The sequence below is a fragment of the Urocampus carinirostris genome, chromosome 20, assembly GCF_059441175.1.
Source record: "Urocampus carinirostris isolate Australia breed hairy pipefish chromosome 20, RoL_Ucar_1.0, whole genome shotgun sequence".
In the NCBI taxonomy this organism is placed as follows: domain Eukaryota; kingdom Metazoa; phylum Chordata; class Actinopteri; order Syngnathiformes; family Syngnathidae; genus Urocampus; species Urocampus carinirostris.
Window position 1 is genome coordinate 18868008 of NC_142368.1, and position 27018 is coordinate 18895025.

General features: G+C 41.2%; 1 protein-coding gene across 1 annotated transcript in view; it reads right to left on the reverse strand.

Moving 5' to 3' along the window:
- The window catches only part of map3k5 (mitogen-activated protein kinase kinase kinase 5), a 79010-nt gene that overhangs the window by 39564 nt on the left and 12428 nt on the right, over positions 1 to 27018 (reverse strand). Inside the window, exons 5-13 of the mRNA XM_088324965.1 lie at positions 23426 to 23594; positions 23074 to 23180; positions 20551 to 20721; positions 16797 to 16909; positions 13998 to 14157; positions 10497 to 10650; positions 10240 to 10347; positions 7858 to 7910; positions 741 to 836 (exon numbers count right to left, since the gene is read on the reverse strand). Coding sequence (XP_088181091.1) covers positions 741 to 836; positions 7858 to 7910; positions 10240 to 10347; positions 10497 to 10650; positions 13998 to 14157; positions 16797 to 16909; positions 20551 to 20721; positions 23074 to 23180; positions 23426 to 23594 — 1131 coding nt within the window. The remainder of the gene's footprint in view (positions 1 to 740; positions 837 to 7857; positions 7911 to 10239; positions 10348 to 10496; positions 10651 to 13997; positions 14158 to 16796; positions 16910 to 20550; positions 20722 to 23073; positions 23181 to 23425; positions 23595 to 27018) is intronic.

The window sequence follows — 27018 nt, forward strand, 5'->3', positions numbered from 1 at the left end:
TGAGTATTTTGTCATTTATGTTGTCATTTATGTCGTAGCGTATTTTGTCAAGTGTCTTGTCGAGTATTTCCTCGAGTATTTTGTCATTTATTTTTTATGTATACGGCCTATTTTGTCGAGTATTTCGTCTGATATTTTGTCGAGTATTTAGTCATTTATTTTTCATGTTTTTTTCTTGTATTTGTCGTGTATTTTGTCGTGTATTTTGTCCAGTAATTTGTCGAGTATTTTGTCATTTATATTGTCCTGAATTTTAAAATACGTGAAAAAAAATAAAAGACAAACACACAACTACAAAATCCCATAATAAATAGATGACAAATTGCATGAATATATGAATAAAGGGTCTTTATGTCATAAATGTAGGTATGTAAGGATTTTATGTATGTAAATTTACTCATGGCATATATTTGTAGGTATTATTTTAATTTATACACCCATTTCTACATAGGGCAGGATTTGTCCTCCATAAAGTGGTATCTTTTACCGGGTTAATTACATTCTTATATTCTCAGCAGCAAATCGGATTTCAAAATGTCCATTCATTTCATTGGCGTGCTAGGCACAGTCATTAAAATATTCTCTGGGAAGACGTAGGGAAAAGTTCCAAGCTTGGTCAGAAAATTTCAATGAAGCCTTCACTTATTACAATTTGGGACAAGCTAAGACTTTACCACAAGGACCAACTTTTATCAGTTTTACATGGATATGAGAAGAAAACTGCTTTGGGGCAAACCAACCTTTTACAGTGCATCTCCGTGCAGAAATATATTTGGAAGTCCTCTGCATTGTGAAGTACGTAGAGGAAAGCGCTGCGCTCGTCAAACTTGGAGATGCTGCCGGATGATAAAAGACAGAAGTTTCGACTTAACAGAATTAAGCAGACAGTTGAAGTTATATACTATTTTATATGCTATTTTATTCCACTTATACTCAAAATACTTGTCCTAAGTTTGACCTCAGCCTTGAGTCAACTTTTTAAAAGGATGTCGTAAAAACGCCTGTGCTTTGGAATGTTTTCTTTGGTTTCAGTCTGTGCAGATAACAATGATTTATCACTTTGCCCGGGGGGGTTAGAATGTGTGTGTCGTGCCCCATTCTGTCCGGAGGGCGATGACCTATCACCCTTCTCCCAAGCTGCAAAGGACGATTGGGAAATTTGCATCAACACGGCGCGGACCAATCAGCCAGAGGCTTGGTCATGGGGTGTGTACATTCCATGTGTCATAAGAATGGGCAACCCCAGAAGCCCCCTTCATCTCCTACACACGATTGTAATTGGCAAGGATGAAAGATGTGTTCAACTCTTTGATTCGGCTAAATAAATTAATATGTGGACTATACTCGGCTCAATAACATCTCAGACATACGAGGGAAAATCCAATATACGAGCATTTCCAGATTCACCACAAGATTCAGCTTGTATCAGTCATCTCTTGCGTATCGTGTCATAATAGAACTGCTGCTGCGCTCGTGTTGTGTTTTTTTGTTGATCGCATTGTTTCGTGATTTTCAGTTACTTCCTATTGGGAAAACTCCCTCAACATACGAGCAATTTTAGTTACGAGCACGATCCGGGAACAAATTCATTTTGTATGTAGAGGTATCACTGTACTTAGAATGCGCAAAGTACAGACGATGCCCTACTTACGGACATTCGTGTTACGAAAAACGGAGGAAAATGGCAGGTTTGACAGTAATGAATTCAACATTTAGGACATACTCACAATATTTCAACTGTTTCCAACCACAAATCAAGTCCTTAATTCATACATCCATATTGAACAGCAGTCAAAAACGCTACACTTCACTTTCCGTATCATCGGCGTCAATGTCAGATCGCTGAAGTTTCCTTTAATCCTCGAGGAACAATAACAAGTGAATGCAATTTAGTCCATTACCGTGGCAACCACCAAGGACTACTACACAAAAAGACACGTCTGTATTGCAATCTGACACTATTCTCCACAGTATGCTTTCCCTGGCGCTGTTGTCTAAAAATATAGGGCTCACATTTTGTGCGATGCAGCACCTACCGTATTTTCAGCACTATAAGGCCTTTATAAAAGCCTTTATTTTTTTCAAAAGCTGACCATGCGCCTTATAATACAGTGTGCCTTATTTATGGATCAATATTAATTCGCAAAGTCTTGCAACTAACTTGCCGCCGCCGACTCGATTTTCCCCCGAACGCCAAGTAGTCCGCGGTGTATGCTGGGATTTATTTACCGGCTTTTCATTGGCTAACCAATGTGTCAATCATCATTTGAATGGATCACTATTGGCTAAAGTTATTCGGAGGTCAAGGGGAGGATTCTTTTTATCATTTACAGGCTGGCATTGGCTTGAACGGCAAAACAAAGCCTGCAATTGGCCCAAAAAGACGTGTCAATCATCAGTTGAATCGATCACTATTGGCTAAAGTTATTCGGAGGTCAAGAGGCGGATCCTTTATATCATTTACAGGCTGGCATTGGCTTAAACGGCAAAACAAAGCCTGCAATTGGCCGAAAAAGATGAATGCGTATAGCACCTGGCTGACGGCATACAGAAAGCATTTTTTTCTATTCTGTATTTGTAAATATTTTATTCTCCTGGATTTACTACCCTCACGGATATAAGAGGACATTGGCTGCACATTATTCAGATTCAGATTCAGATTTACTTTATAGAATAGAATATACCTTTATTGTCATTGTTACAAATGGGCTAACATATTGTGACAACGAAATTGGGCATGACACTCCAGTTTTACACATTCATAGTGAGGTATGAGCAAGAAGATAAAGGAACAGAGAAGATAATGTTATAAGACAAGGGGGATAAGGCTATAGTTATAATTTACATGGTATTTACACAAGAAATGTCGGCATGTGGGATGTTACATACAGGGTTGTCGTGATAACGTTGGTATCGTAACGGTTGTGCAATATTGCATTTGGTGCAAAGTCATCATAGTGCAAAAATAGTCAGCATGAAACAGGAAATGGTCAGACATTGTGCAATTTGAGCATTAAACGTAGTGCAGTCGACATGTGCAAGAACAAGACATGAGTAACATTATATTCGTATGAGGTAGTGTTGGCACGAGTTTTCAGGTTTTTTTTTTTTATTTATTTATTTTTTTTTTTGTGCGGTGTCTGTTTGAGCAGTGAACAAACATAGTGCAGACAGCATGTACGTGAGTACCATTTTACATACGTGTGAGGTAGTTTTTTGCAACAGTTTTCAGTTTTTTGTGCGGTGTCTGTTTAGGGTGGTAATGGCTGTGGGGAAGAAACTGTCTCTGAGTCTGTTAGTTTTTGCTTTGTGTGACCTGTAGCGCTTGCCGGAAGGCAGCAGGTCGAAGAGATGGTGGCCGGGGTGAGAAAAGTCCTTGATGATGTTTTCTGCTCTGCTTAGGTAGCGAGAGCAGGCAATGTCCTCCAGACTGGGCAGAGAGCAGCCGACGATTCTCTGGGCTGTTTTGTATTGTCATTCGTATACACGTGTATACAGAACGAAATGTCGATACATCTGACCCGCACAGTTTCTTTGAACGTCAGCCGGGATAGATAAGATTAACCATTATTATTATTATTAACCATTATTATTATGAACACAACACAACAAAACGACTTCGGTGAGCTACTCCGGGTTTTATATTGTCCCTGTATCTTGTTTCAGACTGAACTCGATGTTTCTGTGATAAGCGGTGCAGATAATGGATGGAAGGGAGCGTCTATTTTTAAATTAAACTCAATTCCAAGTGTTTATTGTCATATGCACAGTAAAGTTGCGAGCGAAAAAGAAAATGGAAACTAAGGAATGTTTGGCATTTCTTGAATCCCAAGACTTCAACCTTCCGAATGATGGAACGATGCATTTGAGTGACATCGTACGGACACCGCATCCGCACGTGTTCTCGACACGTATTTGCGTCTTTGCAAGCTTTGGGAATGTTAAGGGGGTAATAAGTTGGACTGAACTATCTGACTGTTTTGTCGACGTTCCCATTATAGCGCCTTATAATCCGGTGCGTCTTATGTATGTCAAAAATAGGACCAAAAACTATTTTTTCGGGGTGCGCACTATAACCCGGTGCGCCTTATAGTGCGGAAAATACGGTACTCACGTTTTCTGTCGGCGCAGTAGTAAATATGTGCCATCTTGAATGTTCCATTGATCTAAAAACAGGTGTGGTTGGCACCAGTTCTGCACCCGGCTTTAAATGTAAGCAAATTTCATGGCTGTCTCTGCGGCTTTTAAAAAGATTAAATCGAGTTTCATTCTTGAATTTGAGTGTGGGTTTTTTTAATCCAGAATTTACAGTATAAATCCGACCAAGCGTGTGACTATTCTTTTTGAGAACCGACATTTATGACGAGATAGAGACCTTTGTTATTGTCGATGAGCTATAAGGAGCTAGCGGGAGATACCATTAGCTAGATCTCCAAGAAGGCAGTGTCCATTTACAAGTACCTACAACTTGAAGCGGTGTCTATATATGGATCATCGTTGGGTACAACAAGAAAAGGACTAGCATACACTCTGTGGTACGGAATGGGGAAGCAGCAAGTGCAAATAACAAAGCCAAGGTAGAGTTTACACAGTGATTCTTCTTCATTAAAATAAAATACCCCCGTTTTGTTAGCATTCGCCGACTTCCTCCATGCTCAGTACTCATAATAACTTTGCATCTGATTGCGTTACTATTTCTGTATTTTCACGACCATAAGGCGCATATTAAAGTCTCGGATTTTCTTCAAATTGGGCGACGCACATAGCATCCATTGTTTGCGGAAGTACTCATGGATGATAAAGCCGTAGTGTATCTAGAAATTTGAAAGTCATTGTGCTAAAAACCTTACCTTCCCTCATTGAACGCTTTCAGTGTTTTCGTTCGCCATGGTGTGTTGATTTCTATGCTACGTAGATAAATTTGGAAACCGAGCAGCCGCAATATAATTGTAGATTAATGACTGGATAGTTCACAGGTGGAGGAAGCTGAAATACGATTTTATCTGTGTGTTTTTTTGTAATCAATACTTAAGTGCTCCCTGTGTACGTGTTAAATACATAAAAAGATCCAGCTATGGAGACGGTGCCTTTTATCGCGGTGCGCCCTATAGTGGTGAAAATACAGTATCTTATTTACGTTGTTCTACTTTTTTTTATCTTCAATTACGATTTAAATCTGGGCAGCACGGCGGCGCAGTGGTTATCGCGTGTGCGGCACAGTTCTGAGGTCATGAGATCGAACCCCCTGTGTGGAGTTTGCATGTTCTCCCTGTGCTTGCGTGGGTTTCCTCCAGGCACTCCAGTTTCCTCCCACATTCCCCCCAAAAACATGCATGTCAGGTTAATTGTCTGGTCCAAATTGTCCTTAGGTGTGAATGAGCGAGTGAGTAAATGTCCCTAGGTGTGAATGAGCGAGTGAGTTGTCTCTCTGTGTGCCCTGCGACTGGCTGGCAACCAGTTCAGGGTGTCCCCTGCCCACTGCCCGAAGATAGCTGGCATGTGCTCCAGTACCCCCGCGACCCTACTGAGGATAAGCGGTGCAGATAATGGATGGACGATTTGAATCTATTTTTAATGATCAGAAAGATGTGTTTCGTAGCTATTTAGGGTCAACTTGGATGCTTTTGAAAGGCCAGAAACGGATTGTTGAGTTTTCAATCATATCGTATCTGGAAAATTTGCTCATTACACAAGCAACTTGAGATACAAGAGCAATTCTGGAACAAATGAATCTTGTAGGTAAAGGTATGACAGTAAAAATAATAAGAACAACCTTAACACACCAAAAAAATCTCAATTCCCAATTCTAACCAAAGTAAAATGCACAACAAATGTTTGTGGAGCCTGCCATTGCGTTTAATTGGTTTGAAGCAAGGCTGAGTGGGCTCAGAGAAGAGCTCGTTCCCTAGCAACCTGCGAACCTCCAGATTTGTCGATGCTGAAATGCAATTCCTCAGAGAATGGCGGCTTGTCAAAACACACAGCGGCGAGTTTGTGGCAATAATATGCACCTGCTTTGCAAAGCCTTGATGGTACACGCGTTATTTGCTTGTAGTCGCTAGCGTGTTTTCGTCGTTGTTGCTAAAGTCTTTATTACACGTTTTACCCCGGAGTCCCGTTTTTAATCTTGTTGCATACATTGTTATCAATTACAAAAAAGACAATTCAATAAAACTCAATACAATAATTCAATCTAAAAATAAATCTGGCTGCAGTATTACAAAAGAAACTTTGGAATTAAGGAACGCCTTACGCTAGGGGTGGTCAATCTATGGCCCATGAGCCACATAAGGCTAGCCAAATCAAAATGTTGGTACGGTTATATACAGGTTAAGTTAAGTCATGTTTATTTGTGACGCCCTTAATCACAAGAAGTCTCAAAGGGCTGAACAGATTACGGATTATTGTTACACTGTCCCCTTATCTAAAACCTACATCAGGGCAAGGAAAACCTCAAAAACCTCAGTCAAGTCAAGTCATGTTTATTTGTGACGCCCTTAATCACAAGAAGTCTCAAAGGGCTGTACAGACTACAGACTATTATTACACCATCCCCTGAACTAAGACCTACATGAGGGCAAGGAAAAACTCAAAAGCCTCAGTCAAGCCATGTTTCTTTGTGACACCCTTAATCACAAAGAGCCTCCAAGGGCTGCTGAGACCACAGATTATTGCAAACTGCAGACTAATATTACACCATCCCCTGATCTAAAACCTACATGAGGGCAAGGAAAAACTCAAAACCCTCTGCAAGTCAAGTCAAGTCATGTTTATGTGTGACACCCTTAATCACAAGGAGTCTCAAAGGGCTGCACAGACAACAAACTATTCCAAACTACAGACTATTATTACAGCATTCCCTTATCTAAAACCTACATCAGGGCAAGGAAAACCTCAAAAACCTCAGTCAAGTCAAGTCATGTTTATTTGTGACGCCCTTAATCACAAGACGTCTCGAGGGCTGTACAGACAACAGACTATTATTACACTGTCCCCTGATCTAAAACCTACATGAGGGCAAGGAAAAACTCAAAAACCTCAGTCAAGCCACGTTTATTTGTTTAGCCCTTAATCCTTAATTAAAAGGAGTCTCAAAGGGCTGCAGAGACCACAGACTATTGCAAACTACAGACTATTACTACACCATCCCCTGATCCAAAACCTACATGAGGGCAAGGAAAAACTCAAAAACCTCAGTCAAGTCAAGTCACGTTTATTTGTTGCACCCTTAATCACAAGGAGTCTCAAAGGGCTGTACGGACTACAGACTATCATTACACTGTCCCGATCTAAAACCTACAAGAGGGCAAGGAAAAACTCAAAAACCTCAGTCAAGTCAAGTCACGTTTATTTGTTGCACCCTTAATCACAAGGAGTCTCAAAGGGCTGTACGGACTACAGACTATCATTACACTGTCCCGATCTAAAACCTACACGAGGGCAAGGAAAAACTCAAAAACTTCTGCAAGTCAAGTCAAGTCATGTTTATTTGTTACGCCCTTAATCACAAGAAGTCTCAAATGGCTATGCAGACAACAGACTAATATTGCACTGTCCTCTGATCTAAAACGTACATGAGGGCAAGGAAAAACTCAAAAACCTCAACATGAGGAAAATGAAGAAACCTTGAAAAGAAACCGCACATTTTCTCTCTGTTTATTTCTCTATTTTTTCTGTTTCCAATTCTTTCTCCTAATTTTTTTTTTTTGCTTTTCACTATTTACAAAAAAGGGTTAGCTGTTGCGGGTGTTAAAACAATTTGCTTTACCCGACAATAAAATATCTAAATACAGTAAATAAGATGGAACCACAATACTCCAAAACCGTACTGCGCAACAATGCGATCGTGTAACTGACCTCACGCCTCTCACCGACTTGGCCTTGAAGTTCCACTCGTGAATTCCCTCATTCTGCAAATAAACACACAATCAGATATTCTATCCATCTGAGGAACTGGTCAAAAGAGCATACATCATATTCATCAACTGGAATTACAGCCACTGATTGGCGATTTTCTGTGAAATTCCAGCTTTGTATTGCTGCAATCGCGGCAAGAGGTGCCAGTAGATGGCTGTGTGGCATCACTCGGATGCTGATATCAGCACAGGTTTTGAGCTGGCTGGATAGATAGATAGATAGATAGATAGATAGATAGATAGATGGATAGATAGATAGAGGGGGGTAGGGAGGGATGGATGAATGGATGGATTGAGAGCGAGAGAGAGGATACGATAGATAGATAGAGAGAGACAGAGAGAGAGGATAAGATAGATAGAAAGAGAGAGAGAGGATAAGATAGATAGATACAGATAAAGAGAGAGACAGAGAGAGAGAGGATAAGATAGATAGATAGAGAGACAGACAGAGAGGGGATAAGATAGATAGAAAGAGAGATATAGAGGATAAGATAGATAGATATAGATAGAGAGAGAGACAGAGACAGAGAGGATAAGATAGATAGATACAGATAGAGAGAGAGAGGATAAGATAGATAGAGAGAGTGACAGAGAAAGAAAGAGAGGATAAGATAGATAAGATAGATAGAGAGAGCGCCAGAGAGAGAGAGAGAGGATAAGATAGATAGAGAGAGAGAGATAGATAGAGAGATAGAGAGAGGGATAGAGAGATAGATATAGATAGATAGAGTTAGAGATAGAGAGATAGATTGATAGTTTATTCATCCCTGTAGGGAAATTCACACTACTATTCCAAGTACGGACTATCCGTAGCGATTGGTAGCAATGCTAATATAACAAGTACTGCTGTTCCCTGTAATAGTATCATATTTCAATACATTAAGTATTTTATAGTACTAGGTTGACCCCACTAGAAGTCTTTCAGTAACGTGTCTGATAAAACAAAATGGAAGCCGACGTCCATTTTTACCGATATTCGGAGTTTTCATCGGAAGTATTTCAGAATTTGCTGCAGACTGACATAGTAAACTACAGTAGATTGGTAGTATTTGGTAACACTGCGTGCGTTCATAGGAATTCAGTCGAAATACTAAGTTGGTGGAAACACATTAACAGAGCATTTAGCTCAAATGAGGTATTTGTCACTTTTATCACCTGTTTAGCTCGTTGCAATATTTCCTTTTTTGTTATTTATTTTATCTGCGTATTGGTTTCTTTCATTGCAGTGTGTCATTTAAACCTTTACAAAAAAAACAAATAACTTTCAGGACCACAACAGAAACAGGACCCAATTGCGTGACATTTACCAGACGTTTTATTAAAAGAAAGAGGAAGTGCTACGCCCACGATCCGGTGTTCGCTGGACGCGGGAAGCAAGTCGCTTTCGGATTCGGACTGGGATCCGAACACGCGGTGTCAGGGACGGAAAAACTGGTCGATAGCCGGGACTGGGAGAGCAAAGCGTGGTCGGGGTCGGAAACGAGTCGTAAACCAGAACGGGAGAGTAAATGTAGTCGGGGACAAAAAGAGGTCGTAAGCCGGGACGGGAGAACAGACGTGGTCAAGAGCAAAACAGGTCGTAGCCGGAGACAGACGGGAGCAAAACGGGACAGGTGGGAGTAAGGATCGAAAAAGGCTTGCCTAGTATACACTGAGGTTTGCAGACGGACTGACAAAAGGGGACAGACAGGACCGGGTTCAAATAGTGACAGGGAGCCAATCAGAACCTGCGGCGGTTGGCGCCAAATGAGTAATCATGACAAATAACATTTAAAATAGCCAAGATAAGTTTTTCTGTGCTAGTATACACAAATTGTAATTTAATGGCAAAAATTAAGTAAAAAAACATTTTTAAAATGCAAATGGACAATTATTTTGCCCATTTTCAAGCATATGTTCACTGCGTTTATTAAAACCACTTCCTCTTTTACAAAAATAGCTTCACATTACCACGCCATCCCTTACCCTTAGACCCTCCTTCTCACTCCATCTCACTATACCCGCTCAGAGTCTCAGCTCTATGGAGAGCAGAGCATTCAGCCGCTCTGCCCCCCAACTCTGGAACTCATTGCCGCCTGACGTCCGGGACTCTACTGTGTTTTTATTTGCTATTTATTACTTGTTTTATTGTTGTTTAGTAATCTATGTATAGCGACTTTGGGTGTCCTGATAGGTGCTTTGAAGTAGAATGTATTATTATTATAATTACTATTGAAATAGCCAATAGGGTGACTGGCATATCATTCCAAAATTTGAATACCAGAGACATTACACTCGAGTGCTTGTGAATCATAAATTTCCAGACAATGAAAAAGAATGAGACCTTGTCATCGGGAGTGACATGCCAGATAGACACGGTGTTGTCATCCACGTCTTTGTTTATAGACAAATAGGAAGGCTGGTAGACTTTAGTAGGCTCCAATATCAACACCTGGGCAAAGAATACAAACCGGTTTTAGAGACTCTATTGTCTATTCCACAATCAAGCAGGCTTTTCTTCTCTTATCCCAAAACAGTGTTGTATTTTGACACTCGTTTACTGTATTTAGAAGTACCGACTGTCTGCCTTGCGACACTTACCGGAAATCTCACGGAGGAGACATCTTTTTTTGTGGCCTCAACTAAAAAGTCCATCCAAAAGTCCATCAGTTCCAGTTTAGGGGCCGGCTGTTCCACACAGGGCTTCTTGAAGTGCTGGTAGATCAGGATTGTCTCCACCAAAGAACGAAGATACCTGAAAGAATTGTATATTTCGATTAGAGCTGGGCGATCTTGCGCCAAAATATTTTTTTCCAATTGCAACTTAGAAAATTCATTGATGTCTTCTCTCTATATTTCGGGTGTCTCCTCAACGATAGACTTCAAGAGGGAAGACATTTTATGTACCAAAGCTATTAGTGAATGGTACTGGTATCAACTATTACTCTAGATTTTGAAAAATCAATACCGGTATGATAGCGGTTATGGATTTATCAAATTCTAAAAACAACAATAAAAATGTTACAAAACTTGAAATAAACTTAAACATTTTTATGGGTGGGTGGTCTGCACAGGGTCAGGACTAATTTGCATCCAACATGTTTTAAAAATGTGCAAAACGGAAGCTTTTGTTTTGGAGAACCTATCCGATGTATAAATAAATATATACAGGTTTAAGCCATACAAATAAATGAACACATAAATAAATCACTTAATATCTAAATAGATGATATAAATGTATCACTCTTGCTGTGTCACTGCCCTGTGCCAGCACCCCTTGATCTCCAATGCCATATCTTAGAATAACGTCTTTCATACAATATTGTGAGCAGACACCTGCTCTGCGTTCCCCTGCATCTCGCTGAGAAGACTTTGTGTCCTGCTCCTTTGTCATACCGCCTAAACCATGCGTCCCTCTCTCTCTCTGGCTTGCTTCCTCAGTCAGCAGGGCTTTGATCAAATCGTTGAGTATTACTTGTGGTTAGCACAATTGCCTAACACGCGAAAGGACCCCAGTTCGAAAACAGGTGGAAACATTTCCCTGCCTGGAGAGGGATGGGTGACACCAGGCTGTACTTGCTCAGGACACACCACAGGAAATGGTGCCCCTACAACCCTAGTGGTTAAGGGCTCACCCCACCCACATTCTGTCGAGTATTTTGGATTCTGTCGTTTATCCCGACATGTGTTTATTTCGTGCATTCTGTCACAAATTCTGTTGTGTAGTATGTTGTGTATTATGTCAAGTATTATGTTGCGTAGTCTGTCAAGCATTAGCTCCTAGGGGTGCACATTACAAACAAACTCACCTGGTCCGTGAACACTGCATCACTGGTTAAGAGGGCACAGCAGCGCCTGTACTTCCTGCGGAGGATGAGGAGAGCCCACCTGCCCCCACCATCCCTCATCACATTCTACAGGGGCACCATAGAGAGTATACTGACCAGCTGTATCTCTGTGTGGTGTGGAGGCTGCAGCGCTACCGACTGGGGTAGTGTGAGGAGGGTAACGAGGACAGCAGAGAAAATAATCGGGACTACACTTCCCTCCATTCAGGACATTGGCCAGGAGCGCTGCTTATCCCATGCTAAGAACATTACCGGGGACCCCTCTCACCCCCATCATGGTCTATTCACTCTGCTAGCCTCTGGGAAGAGGTACTGCAGTGTGCGGTGCAGGACCACCAGGCTCCGCAATAGTCTAGTCCCCCTGGCCATTAGACTGTTAAATGGTCAATCTAACATATAGTTAACTTAAATCTAAACGGCTGCTAATCTGACTTTTGCACTAGTGGCAGTTTTTTTTATAGCTGGCCACTCCTTGCACATTTGCTCTCTGCACTATTGTACTTACAGTGTTATTGTTACAGTGTTAATGTTACTGTGTACCTGACTTGTTAACCTGACTGCCCATCTTGCACATCTGGTTAGCTCAGGGGTGTCAAACATACGGCCCGCGGGCCGGAACCGGCCCCCAAGGAGGTTCGATCAGGCCCGCAGGATAATTTGAAAGTGGAAAAAAATTTCCGCTTTTTTGAACCCCAAAGGCATTCCGACTTAATTGCTCTGGCGCACCCTGGGGGCTGTTAGAAAAATTGGCCGCATTGTTCCACAAGCTGTAGGGACTGAACTGCATTGAACTTATCTTGCAGTATTTACAAAAAAATCAGTTATGTGGGCAAATTATTTTAATCTTCTAAAAATGTTACTTAAATGATAAATATAAGCATGGTTTTGGACAAGTAAATTGCCTAAAACCCAGGAGCTTTTTTTTTTTTTGGGGGGGGGGGTTCCGCCCTGGTTTATTCCCGGATCCTGGCTATTTCAGCTGAAAATGAAAATCTCCATTCTGATCCCTGTATATGCATATGTGTAAGTGGTTCAAAAATTCCTTTCTTTAAAAGTCTCATTTAATCTTAAAGTGCATTACTATATTTTTCTGTACCAATTAAAGTTTTGTGCCTTTAGTGGGATCAGTTGCAATGCATATTTGTGAATGATAAAAGTAAATTGCACATTTGTCTAAGGAAATATGAGGTGTTTTATGAAATGTTTTGTAAAAGGATAGTTCATTACATTTCAATATTTTCCTAATGTTCTTGTGCTTCTTTACACCAAAACAAAGGAAAGACATGATAATTTTGTTATTTATAGCAGAGTATGGTATAATTTTAATGGTCCGGCCCACTTGACATCTCCCTAGGCCATATGTGGCCCACGATGCGAAATGAGTTTGACACCCCTGGGTTAGCTACTCTTCTTGCACTATCGGCACTATGGTAAATACTATACGAAGCCGTAACACAATACAGCTTTATTTATATCTGTACACTGAAGGAAACTGTGGGAGTCAGATCCATCGACATTTCGTTCTGTATACACGTGTACTAGAATGACAATAAAGTAGATCTGAATCTGAATCTGAATTAAGTCGTGTACTATGTCATGTATTAATTTGTGTATTAAATCGTGTATTCTGTTGTGTATTTTGGCTTGTAGTTTGATACTAAAAAAAATATTCAAAAGAGATGTGGGTCAATCCAACTGAGCTTTTTCACCTATTGGTTGATCGATGGACTCCCACACCTTTCATCATCACTCATCAAGCCAGAACGGGAGAGTAGACGTAGTCAGGGACAAAAAGAGGTCGTAGCCAAAGACAGACGGGAGCGAAAACGGGACAGGTGGGATAGGTGAAAAGCTCAGGGAACTGGGCCGCCTCCTCATTTGAATAACGTTTTATAATGACTAAATACACAGAAATATACTTGACTAAATAAATACCAAAATAAATTAAGGACAAAATATATGAAAAAATGCCTTGTTATATATTTAAGTATTATGGGATTTAATTAGATGTTTCATTGATTTATATGGCATATATGTTCATTTATACATACCTTTGTATGTATTTTGTCAACAAAGAACTGCCGTCCCAAAAAAACTACCAGTGTTTTTTTTTTCCTTTAAGCGAAATAAGAAAAACGTTCGCATATGCCAAGCTAGCTTTTCAAACTAAAAGCGGAGCACGAATTACATTCCCGACCCCTGCTGGGGATGTAAAGAAACCAAACATGTCATTTTATCTTTCTTTTCGACTCACCAAATGGGCGCTTTGAGTTTAAAGAGCTTCTCGGAGGCCTGGATGACGCGGGTGTTGTCGCAAGCCAGGATGCTAGCGCCCAAGAAGAAGCCCACATCCCAATAACTCTGTAACTTGTCCAAACTACCTTTTTTCCCCAGTAGGCTGCTTAGTTTCACTCCTGCAACAAGAAAACCACATTGTGGCTAAGGACGGCACAGGGGTTACGTTTAAATCTGCGAAGACGGGAAGAATAACATTAATAAAAGAAGAATATTTTGAGCATTTGATTAAACTAATTAGGAGGCTAATGCTATACTGCTCTTGAATCTCCATTTTTTGAGATAGATAGATAGATGTACAGCTAGCTAAATAGATAGATAGGTATATAGATAGATAGATGGATAAATGTATAGCTAGCTAGACAGAGATAGATAGAGATATATGGATAGATGTATAGCTAGCTAGACAGAGATAGATAGAGATAGATAGATAGATGTATAGCTAGCTAGACAGAGATAGATAGATGGATAGATGTATAGCTAGCTAGACAGAGATAGATAGAGATAGATGTATCGCTAGCGAGACTGAGATAGATAGAGATAGATAGATAGCTAGACAAAGATAGATAGAGATAGATGTATAGCTAGCTAGATAGAGATAAATAGAGATAGATAGATGGATAGATAGATAAATAGATACTTTTTTCATCCCCGTAGGGAAATTCACACTTCCAGCAGTATACTTGTGTTGAAAAATAAAATAAAAGATATAGAATACAAAAATACCCGATGTAACGTGTTGCTTTAGAGTAGTTAAATAGTGCTACGGAAAATTCACACTGTAATAAAAATAGGGTAATATGCAAATGTGGGGTTGGGGTTCAATGTGGGCTTTTACTCCCCCGGGTGGAGTTAAAGATTCTCAAGGCATAAGGGAGAAATGATCTCCTCAGTCTGTTCGTGGAACAAGACTGTGACAGAGGTCTGTCGCTGAAGCTGCTCTTCTGTTTGGAGATAATGCTATGTAGTGGATGTAATGAATTGTCCATGATTGACCGCAGCTTGTTCAGTGCCCGTCTCTCAGCTACGGTTGTCAGGCTGTCCAGCTCTGTGCCCACAACATAGCCTGCCTTCTTCACCAGTTTTTTTTCTTAGTACTGCCTCCTCAACACACTGCTGCATAGAAGAGGGCGCTTGCCACAACAGTCTCATAGAACATTTGCAGATGTTGAAGGACGCCAGCCTTCTAAGGAAGTACAGTCGGCTTTGTCCTTTCCTGCATAGAGCTTCTGTGTTGGCAGTCCAATCCAGTTTATTGTCCAGCTGCACACCCAGGTATGTGTAGGTCTGGACAAACTCTACACATTCTCCTTTGATAGTTACAGGTTCCGGGTGAGGTCTAGTCTTCCTGAAGTCCACCACCATCTCCCTGGTCTTGGTGGTGTTCAGGTGGAGGTGGTTAGCGTCGCTCCATTGGACAAAGTCCTGGATCAATTTCCTGTACTACTCCTCCTGCCCACTTCTGATACATCCCACGATAGCAGTGTCATGAGAAGATCATTTTGACTAAGTAATTTTGTAATTACCGTAAATTCCGGACTATAAGCCGCCACTTTTTTTCCAAATGTTCAGCCCTGCGGCTTATCCAGTGAAGCGGCCAATTTATGTAATTTTTCTAACGTCCGCTTACGATTTAGACCGGTGGAACATGTGCTGGAACACATGCGTCGAGGAAAATTTAAACTTCTTTATTTATGCAAAACCTGTCTATATGACAAAGGTTCTTTCAGGTGGTGAGAAAGAAGCCTTTGTTAGCGACGGCTTTCTGGAGGAAGATGAAGACGGCATACCACGAATTTAACAATTACGGTATGCTTTATTTAACAGATATATTGGATGCGTTGCGCGGGTGTTCATAGTAGCGTGTTGGTCCCTTTCAAAGGCACGGTTTGGGATGAAAGTTATATTATTATTATTAAAGCTTTGAAAACTCTTTCGGTGTACCGTCTTTCTTTGTAAATATGTGTAACCATGTATAATATGTATTTGCAAATGTATATTTTTGTAATGTATTTATTTGAGACACTTATGCAGATTTTCACGGGCGAATAAGAAAGAAGGGACAGAGCAAACGCGGGCTGATGGGAACTGGGAACGGGTAAAGGTGAGTGTTTGTGAACGCAGGAGACAATAGTGGATATATATTTTTCCCACCCTTACCTTTGGAAATATACACTTTTTTTCCTTGGATTACTTTCAACGGGCACCCCGACTCTGCAGGTCTGCATCAAATGATAAGTAGCTTGCTCTATCCGCTGCAAGTATCAGCCCAGTGTTGCAGTACCGCCAGGAATGGTGCATTTGCACTGATAGCTTCGTAAGCCTTTGTCTAGGACCTTCACTCAGTCCCTTGGCTGGGAACAAGTGTCACTACCCATTGGCTGTGAAATGTATCATAAATTGACTGATAATCGATATAGATAATTGATATATGACATGTAATTGATCATAGAACAATGAACCTATAAGAACTCCCCCCGTCATTAAAATTGTTCGCTCAAAAAAAAAAGCATTATTTGATGAGGACACATGCGGCTTATATACTGATGCGGCTAATGTATGTACTAAGTCGGTTTTCCTCCCGAAATGCGGTGGGTGCGGCTTATAATCAGGTGCGCCTTATAGTCCGGAATTTACGGTAGCTCAGATGCTGAAAAAGTGGGGGGTAGAAACCTATAATACTTAGCTCTCGTCTTCCATAGACTACCTATGAATACTCCTTGAATCGAGTGTAGTAATCACACAAATCTCCACTCACCCACTTTGCGGAGTTCGAAAGACGTTTCAAACTGGTGTCCAGCCGCAAGGAGCAGAACGGCGTAGTTGATGCCAGAGTGCAAGGTCGGCTCGGATTCGAAACCCATTTTGAACCTCCACAGATGAGGACAGAGAACATTGATAAACATAATTCATAGAAGAAAGGCGTCATCGCAATTCGTAGAGGGAAACAAAAGATGACTTGTCACAGCTTGTGGAGTCGGAAATTGCAATTAGACACATATTGCATTGGGGGGCCACAAAACGACAGAAGCATATTTAATCTAACGGGTGATAATGCTCTGCTGAGGCTATGTGTTGCGACAGGCCAATAACAGCCAGGTGGGACATGCCGTATGAGATACTTCTACCAAAGTGAGAAGTTGAAACCGATTTGCATTCGGAATTGCCAATTTAATGTTGTCACTGCAACAAAATGCCTCGAGCAATCCCAAATATTATCCATCCATCCATTATCTGCACCTCTTACCCTCAGTAGGGTCGCGGGGGTGCTGGAGCCCATCCCAGCTATCTTCAGGCAGGAGGCAGGGGACACCCTGAACTGGTTGCCAGCCAGTCGCAGGGCACACAGGGACAGACAACTCACTCGCTCATTCACACCTAGGGACAATTACTCATCCGCTCATTTACACCTAGGGACAGTTACTCACTCCTTCATTCACACCTAGGGACAGTTACTCAATCCTTCATTCACACCTAGGGACAGTTACTCCTTAATTCACACCTAGGGACATTTACTTACTCCCTCATTCACACCTAGGGACAATTTGGACTGGCCAATCAACCTGACATACATGTTTTTGGAATGTGGGAGGAAACCGGAGGAGAACTTGCAAACTCCACGCAGGGAGGATGCGGTAGCTGGACTTGAACCCCGAACCTCTGCACTAAGGGGCTGCGCGCTAACCACCCGTCCGCCGTGCGGCCCTGAAATCCATTCATTTTCCGAACTGCTTGTCCCCACGAGGGTTTAAAATTTTTAAGCAAATTAGACCTTGATGACAAGTACGAAAAATAATAATAATAATAATAATTTCCTTGTATTGTCATTCTGTGTAACAATGTACACAGAACGAAATGTCGATTGCACCTGACCCGTTGTAGCGAGCCGATGCAGCCGCAGCCAACAGAGGGCGCCGCCGACCACTTTTTAAGTCTTAGGAATGACTCGGCCGGGGCGCGAACCCCGACCTCCCAGTCTCAAAGCGGGCGCCTTACCAAAAACATAGAAAAGGAAGAATTAACAAACACGAGTCGGAACGTCCGCTTCGCAGTTCAGAGGGGTCAGGTTCAATTCCAGCTACGAGCCTCCCTTGTGTGGAGTTAGCCTGTCAGAATTAGAATTGTCTTTATTGCCTTTGATAACAGGACCTCACTGTAATGTTTTTTCCGCCGCTACCAGCATGTGGTGCTGTGGGAGGTCACCCAGCATTCACCCCAAAGAAGAAATCCGGCTTCCTCTTCCTAGTTCGTGTCGACAGACGCTCCCTTACTTAGCTCACTCAGCATCCACCCAGAAGAAGAAATCGGGCTTCCCAGTTCGTGTGTAAACATACCATATCTCCAGCGCGCTAAGAACTTTGACATTTTTATTGTTTAATATCTCGTGCATCCATTCAATATGGTTGGTGTAAAGTGTAAAGAAGAGGCGCTCGCCTCTTGAAATGAAAGTAGAATAAGAAAGCTTGATGCGGTTGAGAAAATGGTAGGATCGCTTTTTTTCGTCCATTCTCTACCCAGCTTTCTCGTTTGCCCACGTCCCTGCATCCTAGACACATCATTTTTGTTGGGGACGCATTGTGCCAAATCAAAGTACGTCCTCGGGATGCAACTTTTTTGAGACCAAATTGTCATTATTACCCGATTACTTTTTTTTTTTTAACAAAGATTTACCGCACTCGAAACTTTTCGTCTGGCAGATCCGCCATTGTTGTTTTGGTCTCGCGCCGATCTCGGCAAACGAGATCTCGTTTCTTCGAGATGACGTCATTGTTTTGGTGGTTGTATGTATGCCTCCGTAAAAACAGTTGGTATTAGGTGCAAATCAATAAAAAATTGGTAATTTCTTTGGTGTTTATAATAAGTCGAAACATAATACAGAAAGTGGTAACAACGGCAATAATTCCGGCACGAAAAAACAGCGGAGAAATTCTTCAGAAGACCGCGAAGGCAAGGAAAACACGTGTTTTGAAGCGAACGATTCAACAAAAGATATTAAACAAAAGAATACTCCTAGCAAGAAAAGGACTTTTCTGCCAAAATGGACTCTATTATATTCCTGGTTACGCTATGAGGAGGATGATAATGGAGAGTACATGTTCTGTGATGCGTGCACCCAGCGTGACAAAAAAAACTGGATTGCATAAATCATTTCGCAATACGAACTTTCAGAAAAGCACATTGGATCGGCACAACAACATGAAAACCACAAATTAGCTATGGAAATTCCGTTGCTGTAATTGGACATTGAGAAGGCATTACAACTGTGGCGCGACAGCAAACCACGAAGAATATATGAACTGAAAAATCTGAAGTCATTAAAACTGCATGAATATGTAGACTAATATTTCAGCAATATTATTTTGTATAATGTACAATATTTTTGTGAACTGAAAAATCTGAAGTGATAACTGCTTTGTATTACCAATTAACTGTGATGATTAAAACTGAATGAATATATAGATTTATATATTTATTTATATATTTGTCGCCGATTAAAAATTTCAACCCCGATAACACTACATTTTGGGGACCCATAGATCTCTGTTGGGACCCATAGATTTTTTAGCATGCGAGTCCCCGGGATCCATCACTTTTCAGAGGTAAAATGAACACTGTCTACCACAAAGAACATCTTAAAGCCCATCTTCCAAAAGTAAGTTAAACTTTATTTATCTTTATAGAGCATATTAGAACAAATTCAACTTATGAACGATCGTCCAGAACCTATATCGTTTGTAAGTAGGGCAGCGTCTGTAGTCAAGTCAAATTTATTTGTGATGCACTTAATCACAAGAAGTCTCAAAGGGCTGCACAGACTACATACAACCAAAACAGGTTTCTACTTAGCAGCTTTTGAGTATTGCGGGCCTTTTTGAAACGCAAGCCCCGCAAAAATGAGGGATTAAGGTGTTTAAATGTATACCTAGCTTCTTTAGCCTAGATGGTAAGGCGCCCGCTTTGAGACTGGGAGGTTCGGGTTCGCGCCCCGGCCGAGTCATTCCTAAGACTTAAAAAGTGGTCGGCGGCGCCCTCTCTTGGCTGCGGCTGCATCGGGTCAGATGCAATCGACATTTCGTTCTGTGTACATTGTTACACAGAATGACAATACAAGGAAATTATTATTATTATTATTATTTAAATACCCAAAGATACTTGACATACGAAAAGAAACACTGCAGGAGAAGGAGCAATTCACCGTCAGGCCTCAGGAGGCAGCACCTCTCCTAGCCGGCGAATGTTAAGCACATGAACTTTAAATAAATGGGGCAAATGTGAGCGCAGAATTCATGGTGTGCGCCTGGGTTTGGCGACATCAAGTGGGCATTTTTAAACCTGAAGCTCGATTTTCTCTTGAGCTTCTCTCGTCATTGTCTCGCCTGTTAGATTCAATCCTTCGGCGGGCCTGATTTCGCCCGCGGGCTGCATCTTTTGACACTTAAGGAAGAAGTCTAGTCTAATGGAGCCCAGCAAAACAGAGCAATATCTCCCCGGGGAAACAAAAAAAAACTCACCAATGTGTGCTACTGTCCCTGCTTTGAGTGTCGGTGAAATGTGATTCCAGGAACATGTCCTTGTAGATGCGCCCGACTAGGCAGTAGATGTCGGAGGCCACCTGTTCTTCGGCCTCGGCAAGGGGCAGCATGATGTCCAGTGCCTTTTGTCGGTCACCTGGCTGCTTTCTCCTGAGTGCATCATTGCCACACACACAAAAGAAAAACACGTAAGAATGAATAGGAGCCCTGCTGTATTATTGTCACTTTGAATCATTGATGATCAGATTTTTGAACCTGTATTAATGATACACATTGTTGGATTGTTCCAAGAAAGATACCTTTTTATTACTGCATTTGTTCCTTATCGCAAAAAGGAATACCAACGCTCCCCTACTTTTGAACGAGACACTTTCCAGAAGTTGAATTTGTTCGTAAGTGTTTTCAGTTCTGTTTTTTGTATGTTTTTGTATAAGTAACCTGCATTGTTTTGTACTGAAAAATAAAAAAAAATCATAGAATAATGTGCTCTATAAAGATAAATAAAGTGACGGTTAAATTACTTTTGGAAGATGGGTTCCAAGAGTTAGACTACTTCCTCTTGGCCGAAAAAAGTGATCTAATCAATCAACCGCATCAAGCTTTCTTATTCCACTTTCATTTCAAATGAAAGTGCTCGCCTCTTCTTTCCACTTTAGATAGACAGATAGACAGATGGATAATTTATTCATCCCCCTAGGGAAGTTCACACTTCCAGCAGTATCCTTGTGTTGACAAATAAAATAATAATATATATAGAATACAAAAATACCCAATATAAGTTTTTAAATAGTGCCACGGAAATTACACACTGTAATAAAAATAGGGTAATATGCAAATGTGGGGGTGGAGTTTAATGTGGGATTTTACGCCCCCGGGTGGAGTTAAAGAGCCTCATGGCATGAGGAAAAAATGATCTCAGTCTGTCCGTGGAACAAGACTGTGACAGCAGTCTGTTGCTGAAGCTGATCTTCTGTTTGGAGATGATGCTGTGTAGTGGATGTGATGAATTGTCCATGACTGACAGCAGCTTGTTCAGTTCCCGTCTCTCAGCTACAGTTGTCAGGCTGTTCAGCTCTGTGCCCACAACAGAGGTCGCCTTCCTCTCCAGTTTATTAAGACGATTTATACGACCCGTATTGAATGGATGCACGATATATTAATCAATAAAAACGTCAAAGTTCTAAGCGCGCTGGAGATACAGTACAGTATGTTGCAAACGAACTGGGAAGCCGGATATCTTCTTCGGGGTGGATTCTGGGTGAGCAGAGTAAGGGAGAGTATGTAGTAGCTATCAGGACTACATTTAACACGTTGGTTAGCTTTTAGCTAAAGAAGAGCCCTTTGCCACCTTCCATCACATTTTAGAAACAATTTTGAAATAAAATGTAAAACTAATACCCAAGTATGGACGGGTGACAGAATGACAACAGCAGACAGCCTACAATCGAACTCAGTGGAACATCACATAATCAGGAATGTAAATTCATTCAGAGCAGTACAATCCAGAGTGAGGGAATCACACTAGTAAAGACACAAACGTACCAACCACAACAGTCCGTAATCGGTTAGTGAAGGCAACCTATTTTAAATCCCTGAAACTGAAACCCAAGTTATGAATGGTAGCTACATTGTCCCGGCCCATACCTCTATCGGTATGTAATAAAACATTTTGCACAGACCCAATTCTATATCTGCCAAGGAGTAGTCACTTCCAATCGTGCTCACATAATCAACTCCTGACTGCTAGGATCAGGACAATGTTTTAACATCATCAGCCCCGCTAGAAATCATAGAGGTAAGCTGAAGTTTGGATTTTAGCACCACGCGGATCGCTGGTTGGGCACGCTTTGGCAAGGTGTACCAGAGTGTAATACTATTGCCAACACATGCGCACAGCCACAGGAGGAGTCATCCAGTAAAACGTAACTATGACCTCAGGTACGTACGTGCAATGGGTATAGCAGGCCACCGGAACTGAAAATAAAGCAGTTTTAGCTCTTGTAATGTCGAGTTCGCTCTCCATAGTGCTGCATATCCGACAAAACAATCTTATTATTGCATGACTCAACGTGATTAGGTAGTTTTTGGAAGCGACTTGGGCCAAACACGGTTTGGTGGAGTGAGTGCAGGCCAAAGAGGAATAAGCAAGGGAAGATTGCAAGGCTTCAGTATGGCACGGAAGAAAAACTTGTTCATTTTGGTGGTCTGACTTTTACATAGCCCCAACATACAATTTCTGTAGGCTTCGACAGATGAGTCAGAAAACAAGAAATTGTGTGCTACCGGTTGACAGTTAAGGGCAATATGCCATTCTCTTTAATTACAGCTTCTGATTTTCAAGTTGTCCCAATAAGGCAGAAGAAAAACGCATAAACTAGCCCGAATACCTTATAAAAAGGATTGTATCAGCACCTACAGCAATCTAAGGTATCGGTACTAGCACGTCCTCAAATTCAAACAACATGTATACAAACCTTGTGTTTTTCCACACTGCGTACTCACCTGTTCAGCGCAAATGCATAGTGGAATTTCACATGTGGATGTGCCACCAGGTCAAAGGTGGGTAGCTTCTCCAGAGTCTCCACTAACTTCACCACCGACTCATAATCCTAAAACACAAACAAATCACAAGTGAGACATGACTGAGACCTCATCAGTTTCACCACTAGTTGAAAGATACCAGTTACATTTTTCTCTTGCTTTTATGTTGACTTAAGACCAAGCGCTCAATAATTCAGTGTAACCTCCACACTCAGTCGCCATGAATGATTCATTAACACTGAGCGACGGGTGACAAAAATGGAGGTGTCGTGCGATTATTGTCCACGTGATGTATGTAGTGGTTTTGTTGGACCTGAATGTCTCTGTAGGTCAGTAGCAGGTTGATGACGATGTCCACAGACAGGCACTCCACATTGTCCAAGCGCTGCTGAATTCGACCCAGCTCAGCCGACAGTTCAGCTCCGGTGTGGGACTCCCGAGCTTTGCGGATCTCGCTCAGAATCGTTTCACGGAAATATTGACTGCGTGGGAGGAGAGGGGGAGTTTGTCGTGTTTACTGTTTTACAAATACCTTCAGCTGTATTTGACAATGTGAGAAAAGCACTCATATTTACAGATGAGCAGGTAACAATAGCATGTGTTGGTGTCAAACCTGTCCTCATATTCCAAGACGGTTATTGTATAGGTATTGGCCCCAGGCCTTTGGACAATACAGATACTATGATTATATATCATATATTTATATATTTAGCAATTTAGCTCATTAGCATTTACCATTCTTTTGATTTCTGGGGCCTGATTATCAATTGCTCCCTTTGTATTGACATGATGAAAAAAAAGCTGGTATTCACACCGATACCAATACTTAATACCTTCTGTAACTACTGTTGGGAATTAAATATCAAAATGTAGCGTTTACAAAATTGTTCGTATTAGTTATCTGACTCCATTAACCAAACACAACCTACATTCACCCAACAAATTATGCGTGCTCGTTTCTTGAGGGAAAAGATGAACAAGAAAGCTGAACTTTTCACACGGGGGCAGATTTAATTTCATTAACATTTTCCATGCATAATAGTGTGCCGACTCCTCCAATGGGCGTACCAAGGAAGCCCCCCTAGGCTTCACCATCTCGTTGAAAAGCATCGCGATGTCTGGAATACTCAAAACAACACCGAGCGTTTCTACGTCATCAGGGCCTTTCTGCATCTGGATATGCTGATTATCTTATCAGCCTTACTGTAAACAACATTTTCCACCAGGGTGCCCTGACATCGCACCACAGCCCAGCCAGTGAATATCTTTTGCATTAAATGTAATTTGTATTAGACTGTATAAAATCCTTTATAGTCAAATGTATAAAATGCTTCACTACCAATTTCCATTTTTCTTAAACTAAAACGACTTAAAATCATGAAACTAGTAATGTTTTGTGATTTTTTTTTAATACACTGGCCACCTTTACATACTGTATGAGATCGATGCATTCCCGAATCGGCTTATATCTACAACTTCTCGTATCTCAAACGAATCTCCCCCATGAGAAATAACTGAAATCCAATTAATCCGTTCCCGGCCTCCTAAAATCATCCAAGATATCCGTAAACAGCTATAAAACACATCTTCATGACACCTAAAAACACATTCAAAGAGTAACCCAACATAATACAATAATACTTTAAATGGGATGGGCATTGTTAACACATAATTAATTTTAAAACTTTTAAGGACATCTCAAACTATGCACGTCACCTTTAAACTCTGTTGACTGTATAATTGCATTTTATAGGCAAGTCAACTTGTTTAGTTATTATGAGTCTGACCATGGAGGAAGTCGGGGACAGCTAACAGAGGTGTATGCAAAACCAGGGTGGAGTAGGAGAGGGAGAGAGATGCGAGAGGAATGAGGAAGAACGACAAAAAACAAAAAAAAACAAGAGCTGGATTTGGTCTGTACAGCGTGAAACCAAGTACTTTTAACGCGCCGTCTCATACATCTGTAATATCTCCGTTTAGCTGTGAAAGTCCTTGACGACTACCCTTTATTCTATTTTCCTGCAGTTTTCCTGGAACTAAAATGGCAATACAAGACTTAAAAAGGTTAAAGGATATCAAAACTATTGTGATGTGAGTGGTTGGCATCGTTGGTGACTCGAGAATTGAGAACCGGTACTGGTATCACCCCAATATAAAAGTATCAAACATCGGAGGACACGAAACAAAAGGTGTGACTAACACAGACGGTAAATACCCCGCCCTACTTCACTGTACTTGATCCAACCAAGCTGTACCCACAAAACACAGTTCTTCTCCACAGGCACAGTCAAACAGCGCCACCACTATTGACATTGGACTTGCCATCCTACGCTAAACAGCGCTCACTTGGACAGTGATGACAATGAAAATTGCAGAGGGTTGCACCTGTATAGTGACAACTTTTCAATTATGGTTCACGGTTGACGGAGGCCTTAACCGCCTGGGTTCTCAGGGCACCACTGCGTACGTGACTCTAGACCAGGGGTCGGCAACCTATGACACGTGTGCCACCAGTGGGGTTAACCAGTGGCATGCAAGCGCACGGCAAAATAATAATGATTATATTTTAAAAATACGCATTTTTACCTGAAATTTAGACATTTTCAGTTGTGCGCCGTGTTATTAATAGGCTTTAGATGACTGTAGCTTTGTGCAAAAAATGTTTGTGCTGTTTGTGCATTATGCCTCGAGAGTGTTGTACCTCGCACGTCAAGTGTTAAACGTCATTACGGAACGAAACATGAACATGAATACAAGGATGAGTCCGGCAAGGCGGAGACATTAAAACGGGTTGTGTCCAGGTACGGCAAACAAACACATACCCTGAAAACCTTTGTCACTGCTAAAACCACCACCACTGAAGCAAGCTATCACATTGCTCACTGCATGGCAAAGCACAGAAAACCATTTATTGAATATATTAAAGGTGTGTGTGTGTTTCAAGTTTTTCTGAAAATAAGATTTTATTGATGAATGGTATGGTAGCTGTCCATATCAGTTGTTTTTTGATTGTAGTTTATTGTTGATGAAGAATGGTTGATTCTGGTTGATTCATGTTGTTCACATTAATCTTTTAGTGTGTTGATAAACAAGAATAGTGGAAGATAAAATTGGTAGTTGGTCAGTTATACAATTTCAATGTATATCCATGTGGACTGGGGTAAAATGACAGCTTTGTTGGATATACAAAAATTTTTGCTTGAGTCATTAATCTTGGTGTGGCACACTGATTTACAAGGACATTTGAAAGTGGCACACCACACCGAAAAGGTTGCTGACCCCTGGTCTAGACACTTTTCCCTACTATTGAGAGTGTCTAGCCTGAGTTTGGGTCGAGGGAAAGTGGACACCTATCTATTTCTTCATGTTTTCAGCCCAATTCTCTTTAGGTGTTCCTCTCCTCCTGCCCCCCTTGAATGATCTTGGTCGGTTCAGATGACCATACCACCACAGTTTTCCTCTGCGAAGAGTTGACAATAGTCCTTGCTTGGGTCCAATATGCCCTCTGATGGTTTTGCGCACCGTTTAATTTCTAGCATTTGTAGCTGATGCAACAATTTGACATTATAAAACAATCATGTTGAAACATGGAGTTCAGTTCAGAACACCCATCCCATTTTATTGCTGATAACCCCGAAAAAGTCAAGTTCATCGTAGCGAATCTGCAGCTGTAAATAGCGTCCATTAAATTGAACCACTTCCAGTACTGTCGTTTTCCCATTAGGTCATTGTGATCTTAAATGACAGAGTAGTCTCTCTTCTCTTAATCGACATTGAACAGATAACCTTCAGTAACCATGCTCCCTAGTCTTTCTAGCAAACCCTTGAATCACCCTCTATTACTGTGGACCCATAAAGTTGTCTGTGAACATTTTTTAGGTTGAAAAAGTCTGTAGTTCTTGAAAG